Raw genomic sequence first — 27,753 nt, 5'->3', positions numbered from 1 at the left:
CGTGGGGCTCAAACCCATGGACTGTGAAATCATGACCTGAACTGAGGTTGGACACTTAACCGACTGAGCAACCCAGACACCCCAATCATAAGCATTTTTGACAAACAATCCAATAGAAAAAGGGACAAAGTATTCATAAGCCACCTCATAAAGAAGGTGTAAACGTAGCCAGTAAGCACGTCAGAAAGTGTTGAGCATCAGTCACCATTAAGGAAACACTAATTAAAACCACAAGAAGACACCCATACAGACCCACCACAGCGGTTCACCTGAAAAAGACTGCCGACGCCAAGTGCTGGTGAGGGCGAGGGGCTGCAGGAGCCCCCACACATTTTGGGGGTGTGAAAAATGGCTACGTTGACAAACTTCTTGCCAGGCCGTACCCAAACCAAGCATGCACAGAACCTGGGGATCTGGGGACTGACCAGCGCTAGACTGCTAGCTGAACACTCAGCAAAATGCGAGTATGTGTTTCACCAAAGACACGCGAGAGAAGGGGGAGCGCAGACTTTGACATCGCGTCTGCACACAGTCTAGGTGGTCCTCACAGTAGGATGGGCAACTCCGTGTGGTGCGTTCACACAGGGAGTATCTTACAGCCGGAGAACCAGCCAGCTCCAACCACACCGGACAAATCAGGTAAATCCCACAAGCTCGTGTTGACTCAAGAAGGCTGCCCGTCAAATGGCGCATCAGATCAAGGGCTAGTATACAAGGAGCTCACTAAACTACATACACGAAAAATGAATGATCCAGTGAAGAAATGGGCAGAAGACCTGAACAGACACTTCTCCAAAGAGGACATCCAGATGGCCAACAGACACATGAAACGATGCTCAGTGTCACTCATCATCAGGGAAATTCAAATCAAAACCACACTGAGATACCACCTCACACCAGTCAGAGTCGCTAAAATGAACAAATCAAAAGACTATAGATGCTGGCGAGGGTGTGGAGAGACGGGCACCCTCCTACACTGTTGGTGGCAATGTAAACTGGTGCAGCCCCTCTGGAAAACAGTGTGGAGGTTCCTCAAAAAACTATCGATAGAACTCCCTTATGACCCAGCAACAGCATTCCTAGGGATTTATCCAGGGGATACAGAAGTGCTGATGCATAGGGGCACATGTACCCCAATGTTCATAGCGGCACTGTTAACGATAGCCAAATCATGGAAAGAGCCTTAATGTCCATCAAATGATGAACGGATCAAGAAGATGTGGTATATATATAAAATGGAGTACTACATGGCAATGAGAAAGAATGAAATATGGCCCTTTGTAGCAAAGTGGATGGACCCTGAGGGTGTCATGCTAAGCAAAGTAAGTCAGGCAGAGAAGGACAGATACCGTATGTTTGCATTCATAGGTCTAACAGAAGAGACCTGGCAGGGGACCATGGGGAGAGGAAGGGGGAAAGAGAGCAGGGAAGAGTGAGGGACACAGATCAAGGGAGACTACTGAATACTGAAAACGAACCATGGACTGAAGGGGGAGAGAAAGGGAGGGGGTGGTGGTCATGGTGGGGGGCACTTGTGGGGAGAAGCACTGGGTGTTATATGGAAACCAATTTGACAATAAACTATTATAAAAAAAAAAAAGAAGGCTGCCCGTGTGTGAATACACATACACATAGTGTGTGATGTCATTGGTTTATTTATTTTTTTAATGTTTTACTTTATTTTTGAGAGAGAGAGACAGCATGAGAAGGGGAGGGGCAGAGAGAGGGAGACACAAAATCTGAAGCAGGCTCCAAACTCTGAGCTGTCAGCACAAAGCCTGACTCGGGGCTCAAACCCATGAACCATGAGATCATGACCTGAGCCGAAGTCGGACGCTCAACCAACTGAGCCACCCAGGTGCCCCTCATTGGTTTAAAGTTTGGAAGCAGACACACAACTGAGTTGTGATTTTCTAATTTTATTATTAATTTGCTTTTAGAGAGAGAGAAGGAGAGAGAGAGAACCCGTGTGCAAGCAGGGGAGAGGGGCAGAGGGAGAGAGAGAAAGAGAGAGAAAATCCCAAGCAGGCTCTATACTCAGCACAGGGCCTGAGGCAGATTCAGTCCCACGACCCTGGGATCATGACCTGAGCCGAAATCAAGAGTCAGACGCTCAACCAACCAAGCCACCCAGGCGCCCCTGAGTTGTGATTTTAGAAGTGAGGATGGCAGTTACCCTGGTGTGGAGGCAGAGGACAGAGGGCACAGAGGCAAGCTGTGGGCAGGCTGGTGAGGTATGTTTCTCCGTGTGGGTGCTGATCCCATAGAGGTTTCACTTTGTGAAAAGCCTCAAGCTGTCCTTTTATGACTTGTGCACACTTTTGCACATAAGTGTTGGCATTTCTAAATGGGTGTGAATTCTTTGGCATTCCTCCTATGGAGACGTGGGAGCTATGTTCTCTTGATTCTGAGTGGGCTTATGACTCTCGTAACCAATAGGAGGCGGAGGTGATGATGTAATTCTCCTGGGGCCAGGTCAGAAAAGGTGTTGTAAATTACAGTGTATTAATAGAAAAACTGAGGTTCAGGAAGGCCAACAGATCAGGAGACGATTTCCATTGATAAAGATAGCGTGTTACTCACTGATTCCAAGCAGAGGGGACAGGCGACATGCGGGGGAAATACCCAGGCTGGCCAGCAGACAGACAAGGCGGAAAGGTGGGCAAGAACTGCCAGTGCGGTTTCCGCAGAGAGAAACCCACGTGCGTCTTCGGGCTGGCTCGTTTGGATCATTCCAGGGGGCCCTCGGCCACGGGGGCTGCCCTGGTCATCGGGCATCTGGTCCTGCGGGCAGACAGGGCAGGTGGACAGTGGCCCAGAGTGTAAGAGCCCAAAAAAGGAGGTGGCGGGGGTGTGACTGCAGATGGTTCACACCTAAAAAGTACACTCGAGACCCAGGAAGAGACAGTCCCTGAGGGTCAGCGAGGCCCTAAGACTTGAAAGCATCAGAATGCAGGAAGTAACAGGAGTGGTTAACACACAGAGCTTCTGTCTCATTTCTAGGACCTTTTCAAGCCTAGAGCTGCTGTGGCAGAAAGGAAGTCCCCTCCAGGCCGCGGGCTGTGAGGAAGCCCGGGTCGCACGAGGCGCACGTGCGGGAGCCGTGGCTGACGCCCCTGAGCACCATGCCAGCCACAAGCCAGCGCCGACTGCCGTTCGTCTGAGTGAGTCACCCCCAGGTGGTCCTAGGCTCTGCCATCGAGTAGCCCCCATTGTGCCTCTTCTTCCCAGTGGAGGCTCCCAGCACCCAGGGGCAGAGAAAAGCCACTCCTACTCTGTCCTGTTCAAATCCTGACTGCGAACACAATAAAGTGTGTCTGAAGCAGCTACATATTGGGGGTAACATGGCGGACAGAACTGGGAGCTGCGCGGAGCCCGGCGGCGGGCTCGAACCCACGAACCGTGAAATCGTGACCTGAGCTGAAGTTGGACACTTCACGACTGAGCCATCCAGGCGTCCCCACAAAGTTGACTTAAAAAGAGATAACGCTGCTCATTTGCATGCTGTTCCAGCAAATTTATTATTACTACATGGGCAGAACCCCACAGATGCAATATTATGTTTCCTTTTTTTTTTGTCTCCCCAAGGACCTCAATGACAGGACTTCCGGCATGGGTGGCCCCAGCCCGGCTCCTGCCTCCCTCACTACCCGCCCCGGGCAGTCAGTGTGGCATTCTCTCTGTTCTACACAGCCCTCTCAGTCTTCGGTGCTCCACATCCTTGCCCTATGCCTTGCCTGTCAAAAGGGCAGGAAGGTCAACTCGACAGGTGTCTGCTTGGTCCACCTGGCAGCGTCTGACCTCCTGTCCACACTGGCCCTGCCCAGAAGGACCACTTATCACGTGCTGGACAGCAGCTGGCCTTTCGGCGGAGGGCCCTGCAGGCTGACGGCACTTGGCCGCCATGTGAACACCTGTGGGGGTCTCCCTCCCGACGTGTGTGAGCGTGGACCATTACCTGGCTGTGGTCTGCGCCCACCGGGGCCCCAGCTCCGCGATACCGGCCGAGCGAGGCCCATCTGGGTGGCTCTCTGGGCCCCGGCGTTGCTGCAGATGGGGCCCTGCTCTGCATCCCCCTGACCACGCCGGTGGCAGGCGAGCTGACCCGCATGGAGAATGATGGCGTTGAGGGACTCCTCAGGCAGCCCCCCCTCCATGGTCCTGGCGGCCTGAACTGTGAGCTTCTGTGGTTCGGTGGCGATCGTGCTGTTTTGTTGCATGAGGATCACCTCGAAGCCATGCAGGACGGCCCTGGAAAACTCTCTGATGAGCCAGAAAGGCCGCCACCGGAGGGCCTGCTCATCACGGTGGTGCTGGCGGCTGCGCCCCTGTGTTTCGGCCCCTAGCGCCTCGGCCTCATCCAGTTCACACTGGGAGAGACGCTCCGGCCGCCGTCTTGCCCGGAGCAGAGGGCTTTCAGACCGTCCCTTCAGCTCACCGTGCCCCGTGTGAACATGAACTATGGTACTGACCCCCATCATTTACTTCTTTGCCAAGGAAATGGCTCCTTGGCCTTTTAAAACTCAGAGTGCCAGGGGCGCATGGGTGGCTCAGTTGGTTAAGTGTCCAACTTCAGCTCAGGTCACGATCTCACAATTCATAGGTTTGAGCCCCTCATCAGGCTCTGTGCTGACAGCTCAGAGTCTGGAGCCTGTTTCAGATTCTGTGTCTCCCTCTCTCTCTGCCCCTCCCTTGTTCGAACTCTGTCTCTGTCTTAAAAATAAATTAACATTAAAAAAAGTGTTAAAACTCAGAGTGCCAGCATCTTCCTTCTCCTCTTTGCGGGGAAAACTTCCTCGGAAACCAGAAGAATCAAGCAGACTGGAGGCTCAGAGCCCTTAGAAGACAATACGGTCTAATGAGTCATTGGCTGTGAGACTTCATCAAGGGCGGGGTGCAGGACTGGGGGCCTGAAGCTTATATAATTTGAGGGGTGGGTTCTTTAAGAATAAGAATATAGGGGAATAAATGCAAAATTAGGTACAGAGTCTCGGATGGTAGGTGGGGGTCCCCAGAGCTTGAACTTGCTAGCTTCCTGATGCAGCACTGCTAATGGATTGAAATAAAGAACAGGGGGGCTCCTGGGCCTCCGAAGGGCCGGGTGTGTGCAGTTTCTTCCCGGGTGGTGGGGGGAGGGGGGGAATTTACATAGTAAATGCAGAAAAGACCAAAAGAACAATGTTTCGAGTTTGGGAGGAGCAACAGTGCCCCTCCTTCAAGACAGAGTTTGTAAAGGCTTAAAGTTAACATTTACTAAAACGCCAAGGTTTTCCTGGAAATGTCAGAGAGCTCTGGGGACGCACTCGGGATCCGGATCTGGGGGCTCGCGGGTAGGGACGGAGAGGAGTGGCAGGTGCACCGACGCCAGGCTCCCTGTGCGGACCCACCTCGTCCCTATTACCCGTGCCGCGGGGGACAAAGGCGGTGGAGGATACGGGTTTCTCACTAGTTTAGCGCCTGTCTGCAAGTGCTTATTCACGGGAACGCATGACAGGCGACCGAGACAAACCTTTCTTTGCACCTTCCCCACTTTAAAGCGACGTGGCGGCGCGTTTGGACTTGGGCGATTTGCGCAGTGCCTTGCTTGGCGCCGCGTCAGCCGCCCCCGCCCTTCCCTCGGGTCCCTGCCCCGAGGCGCCGCAGGGGCTCTCCGCGGAGTCGCCCGTCCCTGTCCTGCAGTGACCTTCCGCTTCGTGCCTCTCGCAGTTTCTGACATTTGGGGCACATGACTCTCCTCCGCTTGGAGCCTCAGGCTCCGCTCTCTGGAAGGGGTGTCACGCGTCACCTGGCCTGAGGAGTTCCTGAGCCCGCCGGTGGCTGAGTCGCTGTCCCCCACCCGCGGTGCAGACACCTCCGCCTGTAAGGAGAGGTGGCGATCCGTCCGTTCTCGCTGGTTTAGGCTATGCGGACAATTCGTCTCTTGCAGTCGGATACACTGCATCCCATCCAGAGACCCCGGGGCGGCGGCGTGGGGGGGGGGTGTCAGTCACAGTTCAGGGCTTGCTCTCCCTCCACTCCGCCCTGGCGTCTGGCTCCCCTGGGCTCCGAGCAGGGAGGACACTCAGCTTTTGCGTTTCCCTCAGACACCATGGCCGTGGGCCCCTCTGGCTAGACAGGTCCCCGCACGGATGTGGGGATACGAGAGCCAAGTGCTCAGTGTTGGCGCTTCTGGCCTGCTGAGGGCGGGGGTTGCCAAAGGTTTAAAGAATTTGGAACTCTGCTCTGGGGGTCCTGTGTGTTCACCATGCGGAAGGCCCCCGAGAGTCCCCCACCCCCACCCCCCCCACCGCGCTGAGCAAACCCCAGCTGCCCTCGTCGTGCAAGGCTTCCACTTCTGCTCTGTTCGCACTAACCCAGCACTTACCAAAGGGCATGGGGGCCGCAAGAGGGGGCCCAGATGGCTGGCAGACGGGACAGACGGAGCCGCCCTGAAGACCAGGAAGCCTCCTCCTTGGAGACCAGACAGGCACGCAGGGCTGCCCAGGCCTGTCTGACCTTGGTCCTTACTCGGCCTTCTCGCCCCCCTCCGTCCCCCTGACACCAGGCTTCTCGGCTCCAGAGCTGCTCGGGTGGTTTGCTGGGGCCATGGGAGCAGGAAGGAGAAGGCGCGCCCAGAGGGCGTTGGGGAATAAAGGCAGATCAGGAGAGAGGGCCAGGGCGTGGGATCCGGCAAAGAGGCCGCCCTGGCGGGTGGGGAAAGAGGGCTGAGCTAAGACTCACCTCGGGTTTGCAAAGCCAGCCAGGGACGGACAGGGACAGCTCGCTCTTCAGACGTAGTTTACAAAGAGGGACATCTGAGTTCTGAGGGCTGCGCTCGGCAGGGATGCTCTGAGGCTGGGCTCCGAGTGTGGGATCCTGAGCTCAGGGAGTCGCGAGGGAAGCGTGCCCTGCTGAGGACCCTTCCCTCACCTGAGCCGCATTCTCCGGTGGGTAAACAGGGGCCCAGGCACCTGTCACCTGGGGTTACTATTGCTGGAGGCTGGGGAAGGTCCATGAACCAACTTGGGCGTAAGCCAGTTAAAACTAAACTCAGTCAGCTGGGTGGCCAACTTCAACTCCGGTCATGATCTCACGGGTCGTGGGATTGAGCCTGGCGTCGGGCTCTGTGCTGACAGCTAGCTCAGAGCCTGGAGCCTGCTTCAGATCCTGTGTCTCCCTCTCTCTCTCTGTCCCTCCCCCTCTCATGTTCTGTCTCTCTCTCACAAAATAAATACTTTTTTAAAAATGATGATTTAAAATGCAAATGGACTGTGGACACTGCGGTTTTCTAAGGGAGATGGCACAAGTCAGATCAGGGAATTACTGCCGGGACTCAGAGGCTGCAGCGCCTGGGCCACATCGTGCCCCTAGAGCAGTGGCTGTCCCAGTGCAGTCTTGGGCCCAGCTGCACCGAGAGACGTGCTAGAAATGCACATTCTCGGGCGCCACCCCTCTGTGGCAGGGGCCTGCACTGGGTGTCTGAACAGACCCTTGGGGCAATCCCCACCCCCACCCCCCAGACTCCGGCCCCATCTCTCTTGCCACGGTGTTAGTTTGCTAAAGCTGCGGTTACAAAGCACCATCAGCTGGGTGGATTGAAACAACAGAACCCTATGCTCTCTCACTTCTAGAGGCTCAGAGTCCCAGATCCGCAGGGCTGGTTCCTTCTGAGCCTGTGAGGGAGAATCCGTTCCAGCCTCTCCTCAGCTTCTGGGGGCTTGCTGGCGATCTTTGGGGTTCCTTGGCTTGTGAAGCATCACCCGATCTCTGCCTCCGTCTCCACGTGGCACGCCCTTGGTGCGTCTCCGTCTTTACGTGGCATTTTCATCTTTTCCTACGGACACCAGTCATCTTGGGTTAGGCCCATCCTAATGACCTCATTCATCTTTAAAAAATTTTTTTTGTACATTTATTTATTTTTGAGAGACAGAGCAGAGCGTGAGCAGGGAGGGGCAGAGAGAGAAGGAGACACAGAATCTGAAGCAGGCTCCAGGCTCTGAGCAAGCGTTCTGCACAGAGCCTGATGTGGGGCTCGAACCCATGAACTGTGAGATCATGACCTGACCTGAAGCCGGACACTTAACTGACCGAGCCACCCAGGTGCCCCTGACCACATTTATCTTAACTGGATCATTCTTGCCAAGAACTTGCTTCCGATTATGGTCACAAACACAGACACTGAGACTTCATCCTATCCTCGTGGGGGGACAAAATTCAACCCGTAACACCCATCCATTGCTGAACACCCGTGTTTCCAGGCTCTTTGGAGCCCCACCCCATCCCTCGCCTCTCCCCAGCTCTAAGCCCTCACACCGCCTCAGAGCCCCACGGTGAAGGTGAGGCTCAGAGGAAGGGGTAAGAGGGTCCTGTTTTAAACCCCAGGTAAAGTGTGGCCGCCATCGCTTATTTTCCAGGCTCTGTCGGAATAACCGCATGCCAGCACGCAAGTATCAGGGTCTCCTCACCCCCCACGCGGGACAGCAGTCCAGGGTATGCCAGGAGGCCCAGAGCAGCTCTGGAGGTCAAGGCCCTGTGATAAGGTCCCCCGGTCCGGTTCCCTGGGGGTGGACAAAGGGTGCCCACCCAGCAGAGGTGTGCAGGGGATTCTGCACTGGGCTGGAGGGTCTCCTGAAGACTTCTAGGAATCTGAATCACTTGACATTTTAAGGGGGAAGAGCAGAGAGTTTCATAAATCAAGGTCGTAGATACCCAAATGTCCCTGCCGCCTCCTGGCTTTCTCCAGAATGTGTGTTGTCACTGAGAACCGTGTTTGGGGTTCCTGCACACCACACGTCATCCACCATCCGGCTTTCCCTGCACTTCTCTTTCTCACTTCACCAAGTGACCGTGTGCGGGACAGGCGGGGACCAAGGGGCTCGTCTGCAGGGCAGGAGCTGTGGGCAGCCGGGCTCAGGGCCAGGTTCATCCCCCTCAGAGACCCCAGCCCTGCTGTGCACGGGTCAGATCACACCCCGGGCCATACGAACCCCTCAAGACGTAGGTGTCCTTGATCCTCTGTAACTGCTGGGGGCTTGAAGGTCTTGTTTTCTAACGCCAAAGGTCTGTGCCGCCTTCCCGTGCCCGCATTCTGCGATCCTGAGAGGCCCTGAGAGGTGTCTGTGGCCTCTGCAGCCGGCAATGGCCGTGGGAGGGGTCTGTCCCGGGAGGCGCAGCGCCCTCTGTTTGCTCCCGCCTGGCAGCATTCCCTTTGCCCAGCTGCACGGAAGGGGTAAAGTGCTGGGAACTTTGCCAGAAAGTCCCAGTAAACCCTCAGCAGCTGAATCCACAAGTGACTTCTCCGCCAGCTCCGAGAGACGCTCGTGAGCCCGTGCGGGGAGGGCGGGCTGGGGCTGGGGGCACTGGGGAGGCTCAGCCGTGAAGCATCCAACTCTTTCTTTTTCTTGCTTAAGATTTTTTAAAATTAATTAAATAGTTTATTACCAAGTTGGTTTCCATATAACACCCAGTGCTCTTCCCCACAAGTACCCCCCTCCATGACCCTCACCCCCCATCCCCTCCCATCTCCCTCTTCAGCCTTCAATTTGTTAGACACCCAACTCTTGATTTCAGCTCAGGTCATGATCTCACAGTTTGTCGGTTCAAGCCCCACTGTCAGCATGGAGCCTGCCTGGGACCCTCTCTCTCTGTCTCTTCCCACTCATATTCTCTCTCTCTCAAAATAAATAAATGAACTTAAAAAAATAAAAAAGGAAGGGCAGGCTGGGGACACCCAACTTCTGAGTGAGTTACCATTCTGTCTGTGGGCCAGTACTCCTTTCATTAATTCACACGTGTATCAAGCATTAGCCTAGGCTCGGTGCATACACGGGGAAAAGCGGGGACACAGCCCCTAAACCTCGTGGGTTGTGTAGACCAGTAGGTGACGCACAACTGCAATCAGACAAAGAATGTGCTCGGTGTTAGGTGGAGACTCACAGACTATGGGAGAAGAGATTGGGGGCTGCTGGGAGGGATCCCAGGTTTGGCGCTGGAAGATTGGATTGATGGTGGTGTCATTCCCGATAGGGAATCTGGGATAAGAGAGAGTGTGGGGGCGGGGGAAGGTGGGCAGGCATATGGAAGCGCCCAGTACAGAGCAGGGCATGTGACGCTTGAGGCCGAGAACAGGGATTCAGGCTGAGGGTGCGGATGTGGGAGGGAAGAGGCAGACAGAATTCCCAGAGAGAGTTGCGGGAGCCCGTTGGACAAGGTAGGCTTTAGTACCGTCAGCATCGGCGGGGCTAACAGGTCAGGAGGTACTTGCCATTGAAAAGTTAGTTCCCAAGAGGAAGGCGTGGTCACTCTGCAGGGCCGCATGCAGATGCACGGGGAGGGGGTCAGGGCTCAGAGGGGACAAGAGAAGACAGGAAAGGTGAGACACAGTAGAGAGACGTAGGACAGGCTAGCTTGAATCACCGCCCTGGGCTCTGGGGCATGGAATCTGGTTCCAGAAGTTTGGTACAAGGTCCTGGGGTGAGTAGGGCAGGGGGCTGTGCGAGTCTGATGAAGAAGGGCTCTGGATTGGTTGGCCTGCATTTGAAAAAGTGTACTCTTGAGCGAGAGTTATTACCTCCAGGAATTGGCTAAGCCTGGGAAGGGCAGTCCCTTCAGGGTCAGAGAGGCCCCAGACATCAATGCATTGGAATACAGAAGCCAGGGGTGCCTGGGTGGCTCAGGTGGTTAAGGTTAAGTATCAAGGTGTCTTTTTTTTTTTTAAGTTTATTTATTTTGCGAGACAGCGAGAGAGAGGGAGAGAGAATGAGCAGGGAAAGGGCAGAGAGAGAGAGAGAGAGAGAGAGAGAGAGAGAGAGAGAGAGAGAGAGAGGGAGAGAAAGAATCCCAAGCAGGCTCCACAATGTTAGCACAGAGCCCAATGCAGGGGCTCGAAACCACAAACCTTGAGATCGTGACCTGAGCCCAAGCCAAGAGTCAGATGCTCAACCAACTGAGCCACTCAGGCGCCCCAAGCATCTGCCTCTTGATTTCAGTCAGGTCTTGATCTCAGAGTAGTGAATTCAAGCCCAGTGTTGGACTCTGCACAGGGTGTGGAGCCTACTTAAAAAAAACACACACAGAAAATAACAAGATGTGATTAATACAGAGACCTAGCAGAGGACCATGAGGGACACTGCCAGGAAGGGGAGGGAAGCCGCTGAGGAACTCAGGAGAGACTGAAAAGTGGCAGGAAAACCAAGAGGGCGATGTTACAAAAGTCAAGGGAGATGAAGGAACGAGAAGGAAGTGGCTAGCAGCCGAAAGAGGGGCCTTGCACTTGGCAAAACCCTGGACCAGCGGGGACGGAGGTCAGGTGCTAGCAGGCTGAGGGGGTGCGCTCAGCAGGTGTCCAAGCACGTCTTGAGAGATTTGTCTTTAAGGATGAATCGGAAGAGGGGGCTAGGGGCTGGGATTTTATTTTTTAAACATTTATCACTCTTTTTTTTTAATGCTTATTTATTCTTAAGAGAGAGAGAGAGAGAGAGCAGGGGAAGGGCAGAGAGGGGGGAGAGAGAGAGAGTCCCAAGCAGGCTCTACATTGACAGCAGCAAGCCTGATGTGGGGCTCGAATTCACAAACTGTGAGATCATGACCTGAGCTGAAATCAAGAGTCAGACGCTTAACCAACAGAGCCACTCAGGCGCCCTGGGATTTTTTTTTTTTTTTAAATCAGAGAAATTGTTATGGTTTCAGTCTTGAAAGGGAAGAAGTCGGAGAAGAGGCTGAAGGTGAAGATACACAGAAGGAAGAAGACAGTGGATAAGTCTCTGGTGATATACACCATTTTAAAACAAATCCTTCTTTCAGGAGGAGAGAAGAAGGATGGGGTGGGGGTGGAGGTTCAGGCACAGATGGACAGGTTTCCAGCTTCGTGGGAACATTTCTTGACTAAGGTCGGCCAGAGCGGTGCCCGACATTAAAGATACCAGAATCTTCAGCGTCCAGTTTCAAAATCAGGGATAGCTTATTATTAGTATCATAACACATGAAGAATATTCCACAAATACACTGTTTCACAGTTTATTCTTTTTTACCTTTAAATACATTTCTATTACACAGAGGTTGTCACATAATTGGAGATTTCTCTACTTTGTACACAATTATTCTTACTCTCCACAGAAAGGCTGCTTCTTAACTTTTCATCTGGTGATGGATGGCAAGCACTAAAATCCTGATTTTAACAGAACAGTAGTAAAAAAGCCTGAGTGACTTAGGTTGAAAGCAGCACATTGGTACATGGCTCTTGTGTTCAGTTATCAGGGATGTACAAATGTCTTTTTATTCAAAAATACAAAATAAATTATCTGTAGGCATGGACAATGACAGCAGTAAACCATTATATGTGTCAACTGAAACCAGTAATTGATCGTAATAGTGATTTTCTTAAATGTCAGCCAGCCTTTTCTTCAGTCATTTCCTTCAACCGACTTCTCTGAAGTTACTGTTGAGGCTCACGCCTTGAGCCTCCTCTCACAGTTCATTACCAAGGGTAAAGCACCATTCTAGGAATCAGACCATGTCACCTCCCATTCCACCCATTCCAGGTCCTTCTCTTCCTTAGGAATGTCGGTGACTACAAGTTCTGTCGTAGTTAACAAAGAGGCTGCTCAGTAGCATCCAAAAAGCAGTTCTTAGGACCTTAGTTGTATCAATGATTCCCTTTTCTGCCATATTCACAAAATCTCCAAGCACAGCGTCATGACCAACTTCCGAGGGACTCTGCACAATTTTCTCAACTATCAGTGATCCTTCAACACCTGCATTCTTAGCAATGGTCACTGCAGGAATTTTGAGTGTTCTCTTAATTATTTCTATACCAATTTTTTTTATCTTCATGAGCTAGCGTTATTGAATCCAAGGTTGGAATGCACCGAAGCAGGGCACAACCCCCTCCCAGAAAATGCTTTCTTCAACAGCAGCTCGGTCACACTGAAGGCATCTGTAACTCTCTTTCTCTTCATTCACTTCAACATCACTTGTGCCACCAGCTTTCAGCGCAGCTACTCCAACTGAGAGTTCTGCCAGACGTTCACTCAGCTTTTCCTTTTCACACTCCTTAGTTGTGATATCTAACTGCTCAATGATTTCTTGGATACGTTTTTCAATTTGAGCCTTGTTACCTTTTCCTTTTAAGAGCATGGCATCCTCTTTGGTCACAATGACCTCTCCAACTTTTCCTAAGCCGTGAGGCTGAACATCTTCAAGATTTAGAGTCAACCCGTCTTCTCCGAACACTGCACCACCAGTAGCAATAGCCATATCTTTAAGCTGGTTCTTTCTGTGGTCACCAAAACCTGGAGCTTTGACAGCTACAACCTGAAGACCAACTTTTAGCCTATTCAAACTGAGTGTACTCGGAGCTTCTCCATCAACATCTTCAGCAATGACGACCAAGGGCTTACAGCAAGCATCGGCAATTTCAAGAGCAGGTACAATGGACTGGACACTAAAAATTTTCTTTTCTCTCAACAGAACATAGGCATCTTGGAATTCACATTTCTGCCCTTTTGATGTATTAATAAAGTATGGAGAGATATAACCTCAATCAAACTTCATGCCTTCAATAATTTCTAATCCATCATTTACTCTTTTCACATCCTTTACTGTGATGACACCCTTTCTTCGAACCTTTGTCATTGCATCAGAAATGATGTGGCCTGTTTCTTTGTCTCCATTGGCAGAAACGGCAGCAACCTGAGCACCTTCCTCAGGGGCGGTCACAGGTTCAGACGGCTTCTAAGTTCAGCAGTTACAGCGTCACCAGCTAACGTCACCCCTCTCCTGATTTCCACTGGATCAGTACCGTTGCGAGTCTTCTTGAGGCGGTAGAGCACGACAGCACAGGAACAGCATGGTACCATTGCCAGCCTCCTCGTTTGTGTTATTGGCAGCATCTTGAACAAGTTTAGCGCCAATATTTTTATATTTATCTTTTAAGTCAGTTGACTTTGCAACGGTCACACCATCTTTTGTTACTTTGGGTCTGCCCCAAATCTGTTCAATAATCGCTGTTCTTCCCTTTGGCCCCATAATAACAGCAATGGCATCGGCTAAAGGTCTACCCCTTGAGACATTAAGGCTCAGGCATCTGCACGAAATTTTACATTTTCGGCATGGCCCAAGTGAGGGGAGAAGCCAGCGCCCTGGACACCGCCTAGTTTGGCAAAGGACTGCAGGTAAGCGAAGCATTTTTGAGGGGCAGTGGCAGGGCATTGAGTGAGGGCAGGCCCGCCAGCCGAGGAAACCCTCCGAGGCACCCGGAGCTGGGCGGGCAGCGCTCTCACCGTGCGGGAAGGCCACGGCCATCGGCAGTCACACAGCTGCCGGGGCCCACGGAGTCACACCTGGAGAGGCGGGGTGTCTCACACACCAGGCTGCCTCTCCAGCGTATTTGTTGGCCTGGTTGTAACTGGGCTGGGAAGCCATCGCTGCCCCAGCGGTCATCATCAGGATGGAGCGGAGCACGGTGGGTCACGTCGTCAGCAGTAGCGTCCTTCATTCTGTCCTTGGGGGATTTGTTATGGGATGATTTGCGTCCAGCCAGAATTCATGGTGAAGTCCCAACCTCCAAATGGGACTGCATTTAGAGACAGAGTCTTGAGTTATTTATTTATTTGAATGTTTAGTCATTGATTTTTGAGAAAGAAAGAGACTGGGGGAGGGGCAGAAAGAGAAGGGGAGAGAATCCTAGGCAGGCTCCATGCTGTCAGTGCAGAGCCTGACGCGAGGCTTGATCCCATGAATCTGAACCAAGATCATGACCTGAACTGAAACCAAGAGTCGGACGTCTAACCAATGGAGCCACGCAGGTGCCTCTGAGACAGAGTCATTAAAGTGAGGTCATTAGTGTGGGCCCTGATCCAACAAACTGGTGTCTCTAGAGATGAAACCAGATACAGGAACCCACAGAAGCAAGACCACTCGATGACACAGAAGGCAGCCGTCTGCAAGCCAAGGAGAGAGGCCTCAGAAGAAACCACCTTGCTCGCCTCTTGGTCTCAGACCTCCAGCCTCCGGATCTGTGAGGACAAAAACTTCTGTCATTTAAGCCGCTCCCATCTGTGTATTTTTTTACTCCAGCCCCAGCACACTTGTATGGTATTTTTAATTTTCTACCTGATTTAAGGCAAAGAAATAGGTCCTGCTCTTCTCTTCGAACGTCACACCTCCTAGCACCTGTTAAAAGAAGAGTAGAGGCCAAAATACAGCAAGTGTTACTTTTCCACTTATTTTTTTAGGCACCTCCAAGAGCAAACAAATGCATCGTGTCTGCTGTAAGTGAGCCTTCTGGGGTGGGCAGCATGTGGCGTGAGGCTGACCAGGGGCTGGAGCCGGGGGACACCGGGTACTGGACACAGCAGCTTGGCGATGCTTTCTTGTCCCAGGCCAAGTGATGCCCGGATCTACGGAGGAGCTTTCCTGTAGAGCCCCCATTCACCCGACGGCCGAAAGACTGTTTCCGACTTGCACAACTGGCCTGCTCCGTCATGCACTTCTGCAGAAGTCTGTTCATCTTATCTGCTGTTTGATCCATGTGCTCATCTTGTATGTGGGGCTGTGACTGAGAAGGGGAACGCTAACCATGGTCCTCTGATGTCTCCTCCCTGGGCAGAGCTGGCAAAACTGGCTTCCACGTGGCCGGTGGAAGAGGAGAGAGGCCGCATGTCTGGAGGCATCTTCCTTGGGAAGTGGCTCTCGAGAGTTCTGTCACCTCCAGCCCTTCCGGCCTGAGCCCGACACAGCTGGGTGGGGACAGAGGAGATATGCCAGATGGCGGCCTCACTAGGTGCTGGGCCCCCAGGAGCCCCAGTGAGTCACTGGCAGTTCTGAAACCTGGTTTCATGTGCAGACAGAGGACATTAGTCAAGATGATCACTGTCGTCCTTCTGCTGCTGAGATCTGAGTGGTGTCTGCATTCGAGACCTCACGATGCCATCAGCGCAGGGGCTCGAACCCACAAACCGTGAGATCATGACCTGAGCTGAAACCAAGGGTTGGATGCCCAATTGACTGAGCCACCAGGCACCCTAAGATTTTAGTTGTAAGAAATCTCTACATCCAGCGTGGGGCTCAAACTCACGACCCTGAGATCAAGAGCGTCCTGCTCCCCCGACCGAGCCGGCCAGGCGTCCCTCATTGAGTCTTCACTCACTCAGTCCCCGGCTGGAGGCCTGGGCTTGCAAGGAAAGCTGGGGCCGTGCTGGGAGCATGGCACTCGCCCACAGTGGGCTTCTGATGGTTATTTTGGCCCTTGGTGGCACCAGCAGAGAATCACTGGCCTGAGCAGAATGGCTGTCAAAGTGTTCCAGGAGCGTCACTTAGCTCGGCTTCCAGGAGGGTCCCCTTGGAGGGCTGGGCCTGTGTCAAATGCCACCTCCTGTCCTGTCAGGTGCTGGCTACTGGTCCCCGGCCCTGACGCCAGGCCCTTAGTCCCAGCAGATGTGTCCCCGCACCTCCCTGGGGCGGGGGCTCTAGACCCCCTGTGGCTGCAGCATACTCAAGGACCAAGGACGATTAATTTCCGCCCAACCACAAGCCCAGGCAGACATCGCAGTACGGGGGCCTGGGTCTGGTGCTCTTTAACGGTATGGCCGCCAGCTTTGGGCAGGAAGGATACAGACTGAGCCCGGGCAGAAATCTCTTGGAAAGCATCAGAGTTCCCGGGTGAGTCCCAGGGAAACGCTGCGCTCTGCCCCCAGCCCGTGTCTTCACGGAAATGAGGGTGGGGGTGTGAGAAACTCCCGTTGGTGCTGTTCCTCTGGGTGGAGGACACTCCACCAGCGGGGTGCTCCCGACACGGGGCGCACTCATCCCCCGTCTGAACCCCCAGGAGTCGGCAAGTCCTGAAGAAGGATCTCTTTGTCTGGAGGGTTTCAACTTCGTATTGAGTATTTTATAACACAAAGGCATACACGCAGCGTCTGTGTAAGATGTTAAAAACATGGGGCGCCTGGGGGCTCAGTCGGCTAAGCACCCAACTTCGGCTCAGGTCTGATCTCACGTTCGTGGGTTTGAGGCCACTGTCAGCACAGCCCACTGCAAAGCCTGTCCCCACCTCTCTCTGTCGCTCCCCCACTCGTGCTCGAAAATAAATAAAACATTAAAAAAAAAAACTAATCCTGGGGCACCTGGGTGGCTCAGTCGGTTAAGCCTCCGACTTCGGCTCAGGTCTGATCTCACGTTCGTGGGTTCGAGCCCCGTGTCAGGCTCTTTGCTGACCCCCTAGCTCAGAGCCTGGAGCCTGCTTCCGGTTCTGTGTCTCCTTCTCTCTCTGCCCCTCCCTTTCCCATGCTCTGTCTCTCTATCAAAAATAAATAAAAACATTAAAAACAGATACGCTTATGCCCCACACTTTCTCTACTTCCTTCTTCTGTTCCCAAAACTATTAAATCCCCAATTTGTTTCTATCATGTTGGAGTCGCTTTGAACTCTGAGTTTAGAAAATTTTGTGAGTATCTAACACGGCCCCTCATACAATCAGGAATACAAGGCTGGAAGTCGGTATTCGGCTTTATTGGTTGTTCTGTCCACCTTCATTCAGCCTGTCTCCTCCCAGACGGGAGAGGGGCTGGACTTGGCCTGCTGGCTTTTCCAAGTATTTCCTTGACTTTTTTTTGCTTAAACAAAAGAAGTGCACTTCCTCCCTTTGAAGAGGTGCTCAGGGCGGCGGCGGATGTGGACATCACACTCATCTTTGTGCGGATTTACACACCACCTGGTCCCCACCCGCCGAGGATGCAGCATCTTAGCCACCACCCCCTGGCGTGCAGATGAGGCCTGTTCTGGAAAGACCTGTGTGACCCTCGCAGCTTTATGCACATGAAAGACTGGGGTTAGTCCACAGGGACAGAAGTAAGGGTTTTGCAAGATCTGCACAGACAATAGGAGGCCGGACGTTTTTCAGATACAATGGGCACTTCTGTCGAAATCACCACATAACCTAACAATAAAACCTCCAGACAGACAGCTGTTGAGACAGCGAGAGAGCGAAACCGACCATGGTCCCCTGTGAACAAACGAGGACAGACAAGCCAGCTAGCCGGGCTGCCAGGCCGCCCCTGGGGGCGCAGCACATCTCTGAAGAGGGGGGGCAGGAAAGGAGCTGGGAGCCCCTTTCCCATCATGAAACAGGCCCTCGGCCTCGGTGTTCCCTGCGGATTTCTGATAAGTCCTCCTCATTACAGCCCAGCCTAGCGAGGGATCCCCGGCCTGCAATCTCGGTACTTCAGCCAAGTGCTGAGTTCAGAGTAAGGCTCCGAGGGCCGGCCCCGAAGGAAACCACAGCCTCTGTTTAAAGACCCCCAAAGCATCCGGCTCTTGACTTCAGCTCAGGTCATGACTTCATAGTTCCTGAGTTGGAGCCCTGAGTCTGGCTCTGTGCTGATAGCTCAGAGCCTGCCTGGGATTCTCTCTGCTCCTCCCATGCTCGCTCTCTCCCTTTCTCTCCCTCTCTTTCTCTCTCTTACTCCCTCTCTCACTTGCTCACTGTCAGACTAAGTAAACTTAAAAAAAAAAAAATCCCAAAGGCATCAAATCCAGTCTGCCGCTTGGGTCCCACCTTGGAAAAGGGGACTTGTCCTAAATGCCAGTTTAACCTCCAGAGGAGACATAGGATCGCCTCCGGCAATGCTCTTGGAAAGCTGCAGGGACACCGTCCTGAACTTGAACGTCTGCAGTGATAGCAGAGCACCTGTGGTTTCTCAGAAGCACGTGGGGCAGAGCAGGTGGACATGGCTCTGGGCACGTTCGTGGTGTGGAAAGACAACTCCGGCCCCAGAGGACTCCTGGCCTCCTGCAGTGAGAGTACTTCCTGCAGCCCTGTGGACATTTTTCAGGCCACTCCCCTGGGAGGTTCCAAGCCCACCAGCCCCCACACTCCTCTGCAGGCTGGCAGAGCCCTGGTCTAGAGCAGCCAGAGGGAGAAATGCTGACTTTGGAGGGTGGTGGCCCCACACCAGGAGCTGCCTGGGGAGGGGCTGAGGATGGCGCACAGGCCTGGCCGGCAGGGCAGGCTCACCGCTTTTAGCCTTGAGCCCATCCCGCCCTGTCCTTGTTCTGCCCTGGCTCTCTCTGACCCCACCCAAGAAGCAGCAGCAGCCTGTCAGTGTCAAGGGGACTGAAGAGTCTGTGTGAAGTGGCAGAAATCCAACTGAGTGTAGTTCCCACGAGCCTGGGCTGAGCAGTGGGGACTGTGGAAGTTTGCTCAGTGACCACTGTGGGTGGCTGGGTCACCCTGCAATCATTTGCTGCTTCTCCTTTTGCACCAGCCAAATGGAGGCCCTGGGATGTCTGGGTTTGGCTAGGGGTTGGTGGGGACACCCGGCCTCGGAGCAATCACAGGGTCCCTAAGGCACTCTCCTGTTTGGGTGAGAACCAGGGCCGGTCAGGGACCCCTGTGCCCAACTCCTCAGCAGCGGGCTTTCTCTGCCTTCTCCTGCCAAGTCTCCCCAGACCTGGGGCCGCTCAGAACAGAAAGGGCACAGTGGGGGTCAGCCTGAAGGTACCAGGCAGGGCAGTGTGCTGCTAGTTTCTGGGACCTTCTGAATTTGTCTAAATCCCTCAGGGCTCTGAAATTCCCACGGCATATGGGGCTTAGCCATACCAATGAGCCAAAGTGGCCAATATAGTGTTTGTGTTTACGAGCCTTTACCCACCTCTGGTTGCCCCTCAGCATCTACTGTCCTCAAGCTCCTGGTCCCTCACCTTCCTGCTTCATTAAGAAGACAGACACTAGCACCTGAACATCTTCAATTTTGTTCATAGTTTACAACTCACCTCTAACTTCCTTAACTGTCTCTGGTTCTGGAGGACAGAGCCCCCTTCTTTGTTCCCAAGGCCAACCTCTCTTCTCGGTTCTGATCATACCCCTTCCAGGGTCTACAGCTCTGGTCTCTCATCACCGGCTTGGTTACCTAGACCTACAAGCCAACCCAGGGACAGTGCCCTCTGTCCCCTCCTTCCCCACACTTCCGGGACCAGGGCACGCAGCAGACCTTGGCTCGCTCTCCTGTCCTCCGTTCCAGTGCCCCGCTTGCCCTGCATCACTGCAGACCTCCTATTCTCACCTCCTCCACTAGAAGTGCAGGAAATCGACCCTCTTCTTTCCTCTCTCCATATTGTCACCCGCCTTCCTCCATGATCCCCAGAGCAGGACTTCAGGTCTCCTTCTCCAATCCCCTCTTTCCAGATTGATTTCCCACATCCGGTGCCTGTGCCCCCAACCCCCGGGGGCATATCCTGAAATCCCAACTCTACTGGGGCACAGCCATTTAGCGAGTGTGGGTTCTCTGTTGGATAGCAAGCGGGTTAGCAAATTCACATGATTCTGACACACGAGACTTCAGTTTCGGCACTAAAGTTTTAGTCTAAGCCAGAAGGCAACTATGATATCCTTGGACCATCCCTTTATACACACACTACAGGGGCTAGGGGATTCTGAAAAAGACCCTTTGATTCTCCCAAATTAAATCACTTCAGCAACCTGAGTGAAAAAAAAAAAAAAACGCCTCAAGTTAACAATTTAGACGCTTTCATCTGTACTCAAGAAGCACTGTGGCAGAAATCTACACTCAGGGACTCGGACAAAGTTCTAAGTCCTGCTGCAACGTGTGCGCTCACAATTTTATGCTCAATTTCCTTGAGAAACGTTTCGAATCCCAAACACAGTCCATGCTGATGAATCAGGACTCCAGAGGCAGATTCTCCTTAATCTGGGGGAGAGAGGGGATCGCTACAGACAACTTTCTCCTCCTTCCTCTTTTCAACTGGAATTGACTTTCTTGAAAACGAGGCCCATCTGTTTGCTACCATTCACACGAAGTCAAATGTCCACATGAACTTTTCAAGATGTTAGGAAACCACGCCAATGGCTCACTGATGCCCCCGCCTGGCACACATCACCATGCATCAAACACAAAAGGTTTTTTTGGGGGGGGGTCTCGTCAGCCTGAAAGATTTCTGGGGGTCTTGACAGGGTGGGGGGTGTTTTCAGGTATTCAAACCCGCAACTGGTGGCTGTTGGGTTGAATTCTGCGGGGAGCAACAGTGAGCCAGGGATGGGAACTCCAGCAAGGTCCAGAGGATGTGCCCGAAGAGTCGGATGTGTGTGGGGCTGGGGAGCGGTCGGGATGGGGATGAGCTGGGGGGGGGGGGGGGGGGGGGGGGGGGGGGGGGGGGGGGGGGGGGGGGGGGGGGGGGGGGACTAGGAAGGTGGGCAAAGCCCAGGCAGTCATGTGGAAAGGATGGAAGCTACTGGGAACCTGGCAGCTGTAGGCAGCTGGGAAAGAGGCTGGGGGTCAGGAAAAGCCTGAGGGGGTCTCCCGGCCCCACCACTCTTAGGTGCGGGGCTGTGGTCACAACACCAGCACTGCCTCAATTTATATTAAATTATACTCTCCACCCTGGAAGGGCGCTTAGGCTCTTTGGGCAGGATGAGGGTCTCTGAGATGTGATCACGTGATTGAGGCCTCGCTCTGGGCCCCTCTGCTGCCATCCTCGGTGAGGCGGGCACGGAGAAGCCTCCGCTGAGTGACAACTACGCCTGTGCTTTGGTGTGACCTTGCTCAGTGCTGTCTGAGAACAGGGTCTCTGGACGCGGGGCGCGGTCCCCTGGGACCTCTGCTCCGGAAGGTCAGGGGTGGATCCACATGGGCATGGGGGTCGGTGCCCGTCTCCTCCGGGCCACCAGCCTGGGAGTGCAGCGCGGACACCCACTGCCGTCCTTCCGGGCTGACACGAGACACTTGGAGCCGCCTGGCTTCCCAGAAAGTCACCCCAACACCCATCGTGAACAGCCTGAGGCCCTACCAAGCCTACAGATGGGGCCTCACAGGACCAGTCTTACAGGAACAAAGGGACTTTTTCTCTCACTCCCAAACAAAACAAAACAAAACAAAACAAAACAAAAAAACCCCACCCAAATCTGAAGAATGAAGAGCACAGGCAAAAAAAGTTTTTTTTGGGTAAATTATATAGCCTCGAACAAAGTTTTATTTAGGTAAGTCGAATAAAAAATACCACAAAGTAAAACACATTAAAAACTTTATTATAAGTATTACACTTGTCCAAATTTGCATCAATTTGATACATTTCTGCTCATTCTGCAGAACACAAGAGTCACACAACTGCCTGTCCCACCCCCACCTCCCTTCGGCCGTGTCCTGCCTCTCGCTGAGATCCTGGTCACCCCCGGGGCCGGGAAAACGGGCCTCCAGAAGTTCCAGGGCTGAGCCCCTTCTTCCCTCCCGTTTCCACCTGAGAGGCTAACTGTAGATATTCTGAGCAAAAGGAACCCCAAGAAGTTTCACAGGGTTCTCCAGAGCCTTGCATCAGTACTTGAGAATCAGTATTTCTCAATGGAAGTCAGGGAAAGGGAGTAGGAAAGACTCCCGGACTGAGACGGGCTGGGACAGTGTGGGCGGGTTTGGCTCCATCTCTCCCTCCGCACCCATGCCCATCCAAGATACGGACTGCTCGCCCCCCGCAAAGTGGGCACGAAACTGCCACTGTGGCTTGAAAGCAAATTTGAGGAAAAAAATAGTGATGAGAAAAAGTCCATAGGAATATTTTGCCATGTTCTTCCTGAATAACATACCCCTTTCCCCAGTGGGGGCATTTATGATCAGAGATGACGTGGATGGATCCGTGACCGCCAAGAAGAATAATATTACAATAGCAGTAATTTCCCATCAGGGATGCTATTCAACTGCTTACAGAAACCTGCAATGTTAATGCATTTTAAACACATTAGGAACAAGTGACGATTCTCCAAACTAAGGGAAATGCCCAATAAAAAAATAAAGACAGAAAATACATGCTAATTTAATGGCAAACTTATTTTTGATACTCTTTTAACAATAGTGATCTTGGAATTCAGGGAGGAGCAGCGGGGACCACCCTTCGCCCATGAGAACACGGGGACGGTCAGCGCCAGAGCGCGTGGCCTCAGGCTGACTGAGTGGCGGGGACGGTGCCGCCCCCCGTGGCCAGTCCGTGTCGCTGCCCAGGACCCTCAGTGCTGCAGCAGGAAGTTGGTGGCCACATTCAGGTCATTATTTGAAGCTCTCAGCGCTTCTAAAGCATCTCCCCTGGAAAATCCCATCTCCATGAGCCTCGCCACCTGAAAACAGAAAACCAGAAACCTGATGAGGCCGGCGATTCCGCTGCTAATCCACCCCCCCGCCGCAGAGTGTTCTTCAGCTGAGTTTTGCAGGGAAGATTTTAAAAACAAAACAAAACACTATAATTTTAATTTCAGTGTGAAATACGATTTACATTTTTTAACAGGCACATTTTAAAGTACTTAACATATAGCTCATAAGTGTAAGTATCTCATCTGATCCTCACTTGAGAGACGGGAATGAGCCTCCCAGGGCCGGGCAGCCCGGACGAGCCCGGACGAGGCCCGGGAAGCCGGCCGTCCGCAGCCCCGCGCTCACACGCCCGCACGCCCCTTCAGCGTTGGATTGGATTCCTGCGAACCACTTCTCAGCCGCGTTTCCTTGTGCACATGAACAACTGCTTCACTGAAGATGAATTTCTGATGCTCGCAGACGCCGATGCTGACACTGTGTGCCGGTTCCTGGGATCCCGAGGCCAGAGACCATGAACTTTTCGTGGAGGTGCAACATTTGCTCGGGCCCCGGCTGGGGGGCTCCCAGGCGGCCGCCTGCGGGCAGAGGGAGGTGAAGCCTGGCGCAGAACAGGGGGGAAGGATGTAGTGAAAGTCAACAAGTGTAGGGAGGGCTGAGGCTTGCATTTTCTTGACCATAAATCCCGAATTTGTAAACGCAGAGGTTTCCTGCACTTTCAACATACGATTTCCAGCGAAGCAGGCAGTGCCACTGAAGGTCATGCGTAACCTATCTTCCCAGTTACAAATGTGTTATAAATAGATTTATGACCCTAGACCAGTCAAAGGAAGCTATTCTTTGCACTTCTGTTGAAACATACGTTTGTAATAAGATACAGTGAAAAACGACACTGTCACAAATGTTGGGATTTTCACATGTGGGTTAAAGAGGCTTTTGTGGACTGAGGACTGAGTCACCATTTCTGGCCTTCCTGCAGAAATCAGTGCCCTCGGTGCAAAGTGGACAGAACACGCCTGATGCTGTGGGGTCGGGGCAGGTGTGGGGCAGCAAAGGAGGAGAGGGGGGAGGAGGGTGGGGAGCCAAGCGGGAGCCAGGGGCCCACACCCAGACCCCGCGTCCCCCCAGGAGCCTCAGGGAGACGCTGAGTGGAAGTGACACACAGGGGACACTTGTCAGCGGCTGGGGTTCTAGCTCGTCTTCTCCGAAGTAGGGCTGTGATCCCTCATCAGTGCGTCATGAACCCCGTGAGGAAGGAGTGGCCTCAAACCGGGAGGTGGTGGGGACCCTCCTTCCGCTGAGCCCCGTTTCCGTTGCACACGTGTCGCGCTCGCCGCGGGCTGTGGTCGCACACACCTGACAGCTGATGCCCGGAGGGGCGCTCAGTGCCTGGGAAAGGGGCCGGCACACGTCGGGGACCCACTCCCTGGGCCAGGGGCAGTGTGGACAGAACGGTGGGAATCTTCTGCTTTCATTTCCCGCTCGAGCAAAGGATCTTTCCCAGAGCACCACACACCCTCCTCCCGCATGGCCCGGGGGGAAGGCGCCGCCTCCACAGAAGCACACTGCCTCTCGCTGGCTGTCGTCCGGGGGACATCACAGGTCCGCATTTTGCCCTTGGAAGTGACAGAAAACAACCCTGTTCCCTCTGCTGGGTGAAGCACTTCGAAGGGCCGAAGGCCGCCCTCCCGTGTCTTCCTCGAGGCCTGGCATCGGGGGCCCTCTCCCGCCTTTACAACCGGTGCTCCCTCTGCCGGAAGGCTCTTCCCTCTGTCCTTGGCCTGGGTGGCTCCTCTCCAGCCACTGGCTCTGGGAGCACCCGTCCCTGTCCCGTTCTCCCGGACCAGAAGGAAGCCCAGACAAAAAGTTCTGTGGCTCCACTGACTGTGCCCTGGGCTCCCTGTCACTGTGCCGTGAGCCTCCTGAAAACAGGGGCTGTGCTGCTTTCTTCATTCCTGCACCCCAGTTTCCACTTCCTTTCAGTGCAGCCTACCCCCCCACCCCGCCCCGCAATGCTCCCCCGATGCTGCTGTCCTGTGCTCGCAGCGCTGGTCACAGCAGACCCGTTCCGGCAGCGTGCACACACGTGTGTGTGCATGTGCCCGTGCTCGTGTGAGAGACCACATCTTCCCGGTGTGGCCAGTTACGCTGCCACCTGCTGAAAACACCCCCCGGGCTTCTCAAATCCTGCCCTGTAAGTTTATTTGGTCTTTTGGGTTTAGGATTGCACACTTCTGTTAAATCCCCTCTGGTCATTTTCTAGCTAACCAAATCTAATTTATTTTTTTAATTTAGTATTTTTTTAATGTTTATTTATCTTTGAGAGACAGAGCATGAGCGGCGAAGGGGCAGAGACAGAGGGAGACAGAACCCGAAGCAGGCTCCAGGCTCTGAGCCGTCAGCACAGAGCCCGATATGGGGCTCAAACCCATGAACCACTGAGATCATGACCTGAGCTGAGGTTGGTCGCTGAGCTGACTGAGCCATCCAGGCGTCCCTAATTTCAGTTTAAATTCTGTTGTCTCTTAGGTTATTCAGCTCCATCAAAATTTTATTACCCCCAATTTGGAGTAGCAAGCCTCTACAATGTCCCTCAAGTTACTGATGAAAGTTTCAAGCAGGCAAAAATCAAAGGTAGGGCCCCCAACTGCCTACAGACCTGCCTTTCTATTCAAGTGGCTAACCAACTTTTTAAAGACATTTTTAACTGGTTTAAAACCCACTTCACATTATCCATTGCACATGTCACCACTGTGTCTTTTACAGTCATCAGACGTCTTGGTGGCATCCTGTGTTAGCAGGAGCGGGTTGGTGAGTGCAAACCACAGTGCCTTTAACACTCGAGTCACCTTACGCTCTGTCTCAGGCTCTGCCAGATGTGAAACATCAATTTTGCCGTTTGATTATGAGGATCCACACTTTGCTCTTTCCTCGTGGGGATTTCACAGAGTGGCTCGCCCTGCGTTCTCGACCCCGACAGCACTCGGGGAGACGGGCTCCGGGGCCTGGGCTGGACGCACACCAGAGCCAGGCGAGCCTTTCTCGGTTAGTTCCTGGGCTGAGGTAACTTTTAGTGATGTTTATCCCACTTACTTCCAGTTAAGAGCCACTACCTTTAGTGGAGTTAATGCGGCCCAGGAGGAGGGGGTGGGCAGCTCCGCCTGCCTTCTCTCTGCTACCGCGAACCCAGCACCACCGCCCACCAGCGCGGCCATTCTTAAGGACTTCGAACAGCGTGGCCCCCGCTGCACTCACGATCACTGCTTTGTCACCATCAGCACTTCAAGCACAGCTATCTACCGACGGGCCGCTTCTTGGCACCTGGCCAGCAGGTGAGGGGAGGGCCACCACTCCCAGCTGGCACTTAGTCTTCCCTCCACGGACTCGGAATCCAGTTTGGAATCTGGAAGAAGCTGATGACGGGCTGGCCACACAGGCCACCAAGGCACAGCCCCGGCGTCGGCCACACCACCCTGGAGGGGCCCTCCGGTCTTGGACGGCCGGGCCGTGTCCTACGTGCACACACCACGTCGGTGCCGACGGGAGGCTCCCTCCCAAGTTCGTTCAGTCTCTCAGAAATGGGCAACCACACGTGCACCAGTGCGGGTTTTGACAACCGGGCTGGGTTTTCACAGGCTTGGCTCAGGAGCGTGTCTGCCGCACTGATGAGCCCGCGCGGCTCTGGGCGCCCTCCGGAGGCTGGCGAGCGTGCCCCGTTAGCCAGAGCCGGCTTCGGGGCTCTCTGCATTGTTTAGGGGTGAGAGGAAAAGTGTGACTGGAGAATTTTCACGGCGAAATGACCTGGCGCTTTAACCAGATGAGAAAACAAAGCAGAAATAAAGAATGTTAATAGTTCTATTTAAAAACTGAACAATTACACCAAGAAAGTGCATCTGTAAGTTTCCCCTAGTGTCCCAAATAGTAAACATACAAGGAAAAGTGAAAGTGTGTGTTGGGCTTAGGAATGTGGACAATAATGAGCCAGAAAAGACTAGAAGCAGAGAGACTGCAGGCCCCACGGGTGTTGTCTAACTGCCCGCATCCCGCAGTGCACCCCACAGCTGCCCTTTCTTGGGGCCTGGTTCAAGGCTCACATCCAGATGCACGAACCGGAGCAGAACTGGGGCTCCAGCTCCCCTGGGCGGTAGAACAACCTCGTTACGATGTAACAGTCACAACAACGTAGCAGCTACTTGCTGCGGACTTGATAGTTCCCTGTGCTGAGAAGCCCAACCTGCCCGATGCCAGTGGCTCCGTCCCCGGCTCCGTGTGAAGGACGCGCCCTCTGCTCAGATGGCAGAAAGAGAAAATCAAGACCTGTGCAGACCTGCGGTCACACGCAAACACAGACAGGCTTCGCAAAGTGCCCAATGCCTTGAAAGAAAAGCACAGGGGAGGCCGGCAGCCGTTTTAGATGGGACCCAAGTGCCAGAGAGTCACCCCAGCCACCCTGTGGGGGGGGGGGGTGCCTGTCAGCGGGCGGGGAGAGCCTGGGCCCTGAGCTTGGGCCCCCATCTGCCATGTGTTCACCTCGCGAGCCAGGTTGGGGACGACACCTCGGGCTCCCAGTGCTGCCCGGCCTGGTGACCGGCGCTGGACAGGTGCTCGGGAGCCCCGCCCCTGTCATAACTCTCACCCCACCGGGGAGTTGGCTGGCCCAGGTAAGCGGGTCCCTCCCGGTGACCATCGT

General features: G+C 53.7%; 1 protein-coding gene and 1 pseudogene across 2 annotated transcripts in view; both read right to left on the bottom strand.

Moving 5' to 3' along the window:
- Positions 1-12,483: 12,483 nt before the first annotated feature.
- On the bottom strand, positions 12,484-14,579 carry LOC115284743 (annotated as a pseudogene).
- A 7,418-nt stretch (positions 14,580-21,997) lies between these two features.
- LOC115284741 (ubiquitin-associated domain-containing protein 2-like) overlaps positions 21,998-27,753 on the bottom strand; it is a 71,185-nt gene continuing 65,429 nt past the window's right edge. For both annotated transcript variants that reach the window (XM_029931228.1, XM_029931229.1), the window contains one exon: positions 21,998-23,092. In XM_029931228.1, the coding sequence (XP_029787088.1) occupies positions 22,985-23,092 (108 nt within the window). In that variant the 3' untranslated portion in view covers positions 21,998-22,984. The remainder of the gene's footprint in view (positions 23,093-27,753) is intronic.

The sequence above is a fragment of the Suricata suricatta genome, unplaced genomic scaffold (assembly GCF_006229205.1).
Source record: "Suricata suricatta isolate VVHF042 unplaced genomic scaffold, meerkat_22Aug2017_6uvM2_HiC HiC_scaffold_181, whole genome shotgun sequence".
Classification (NCBI taxonomy): Eukaryota; Metazoa; Chordata; class Mammalia; order Carnivora; family Herpestidae; genus Suricata; species Suricata suricatta.
Note: the sequence above shows the minus strand (reverse complement) of the source record. Positions and strands in the feature narration are given on the sequence as shown.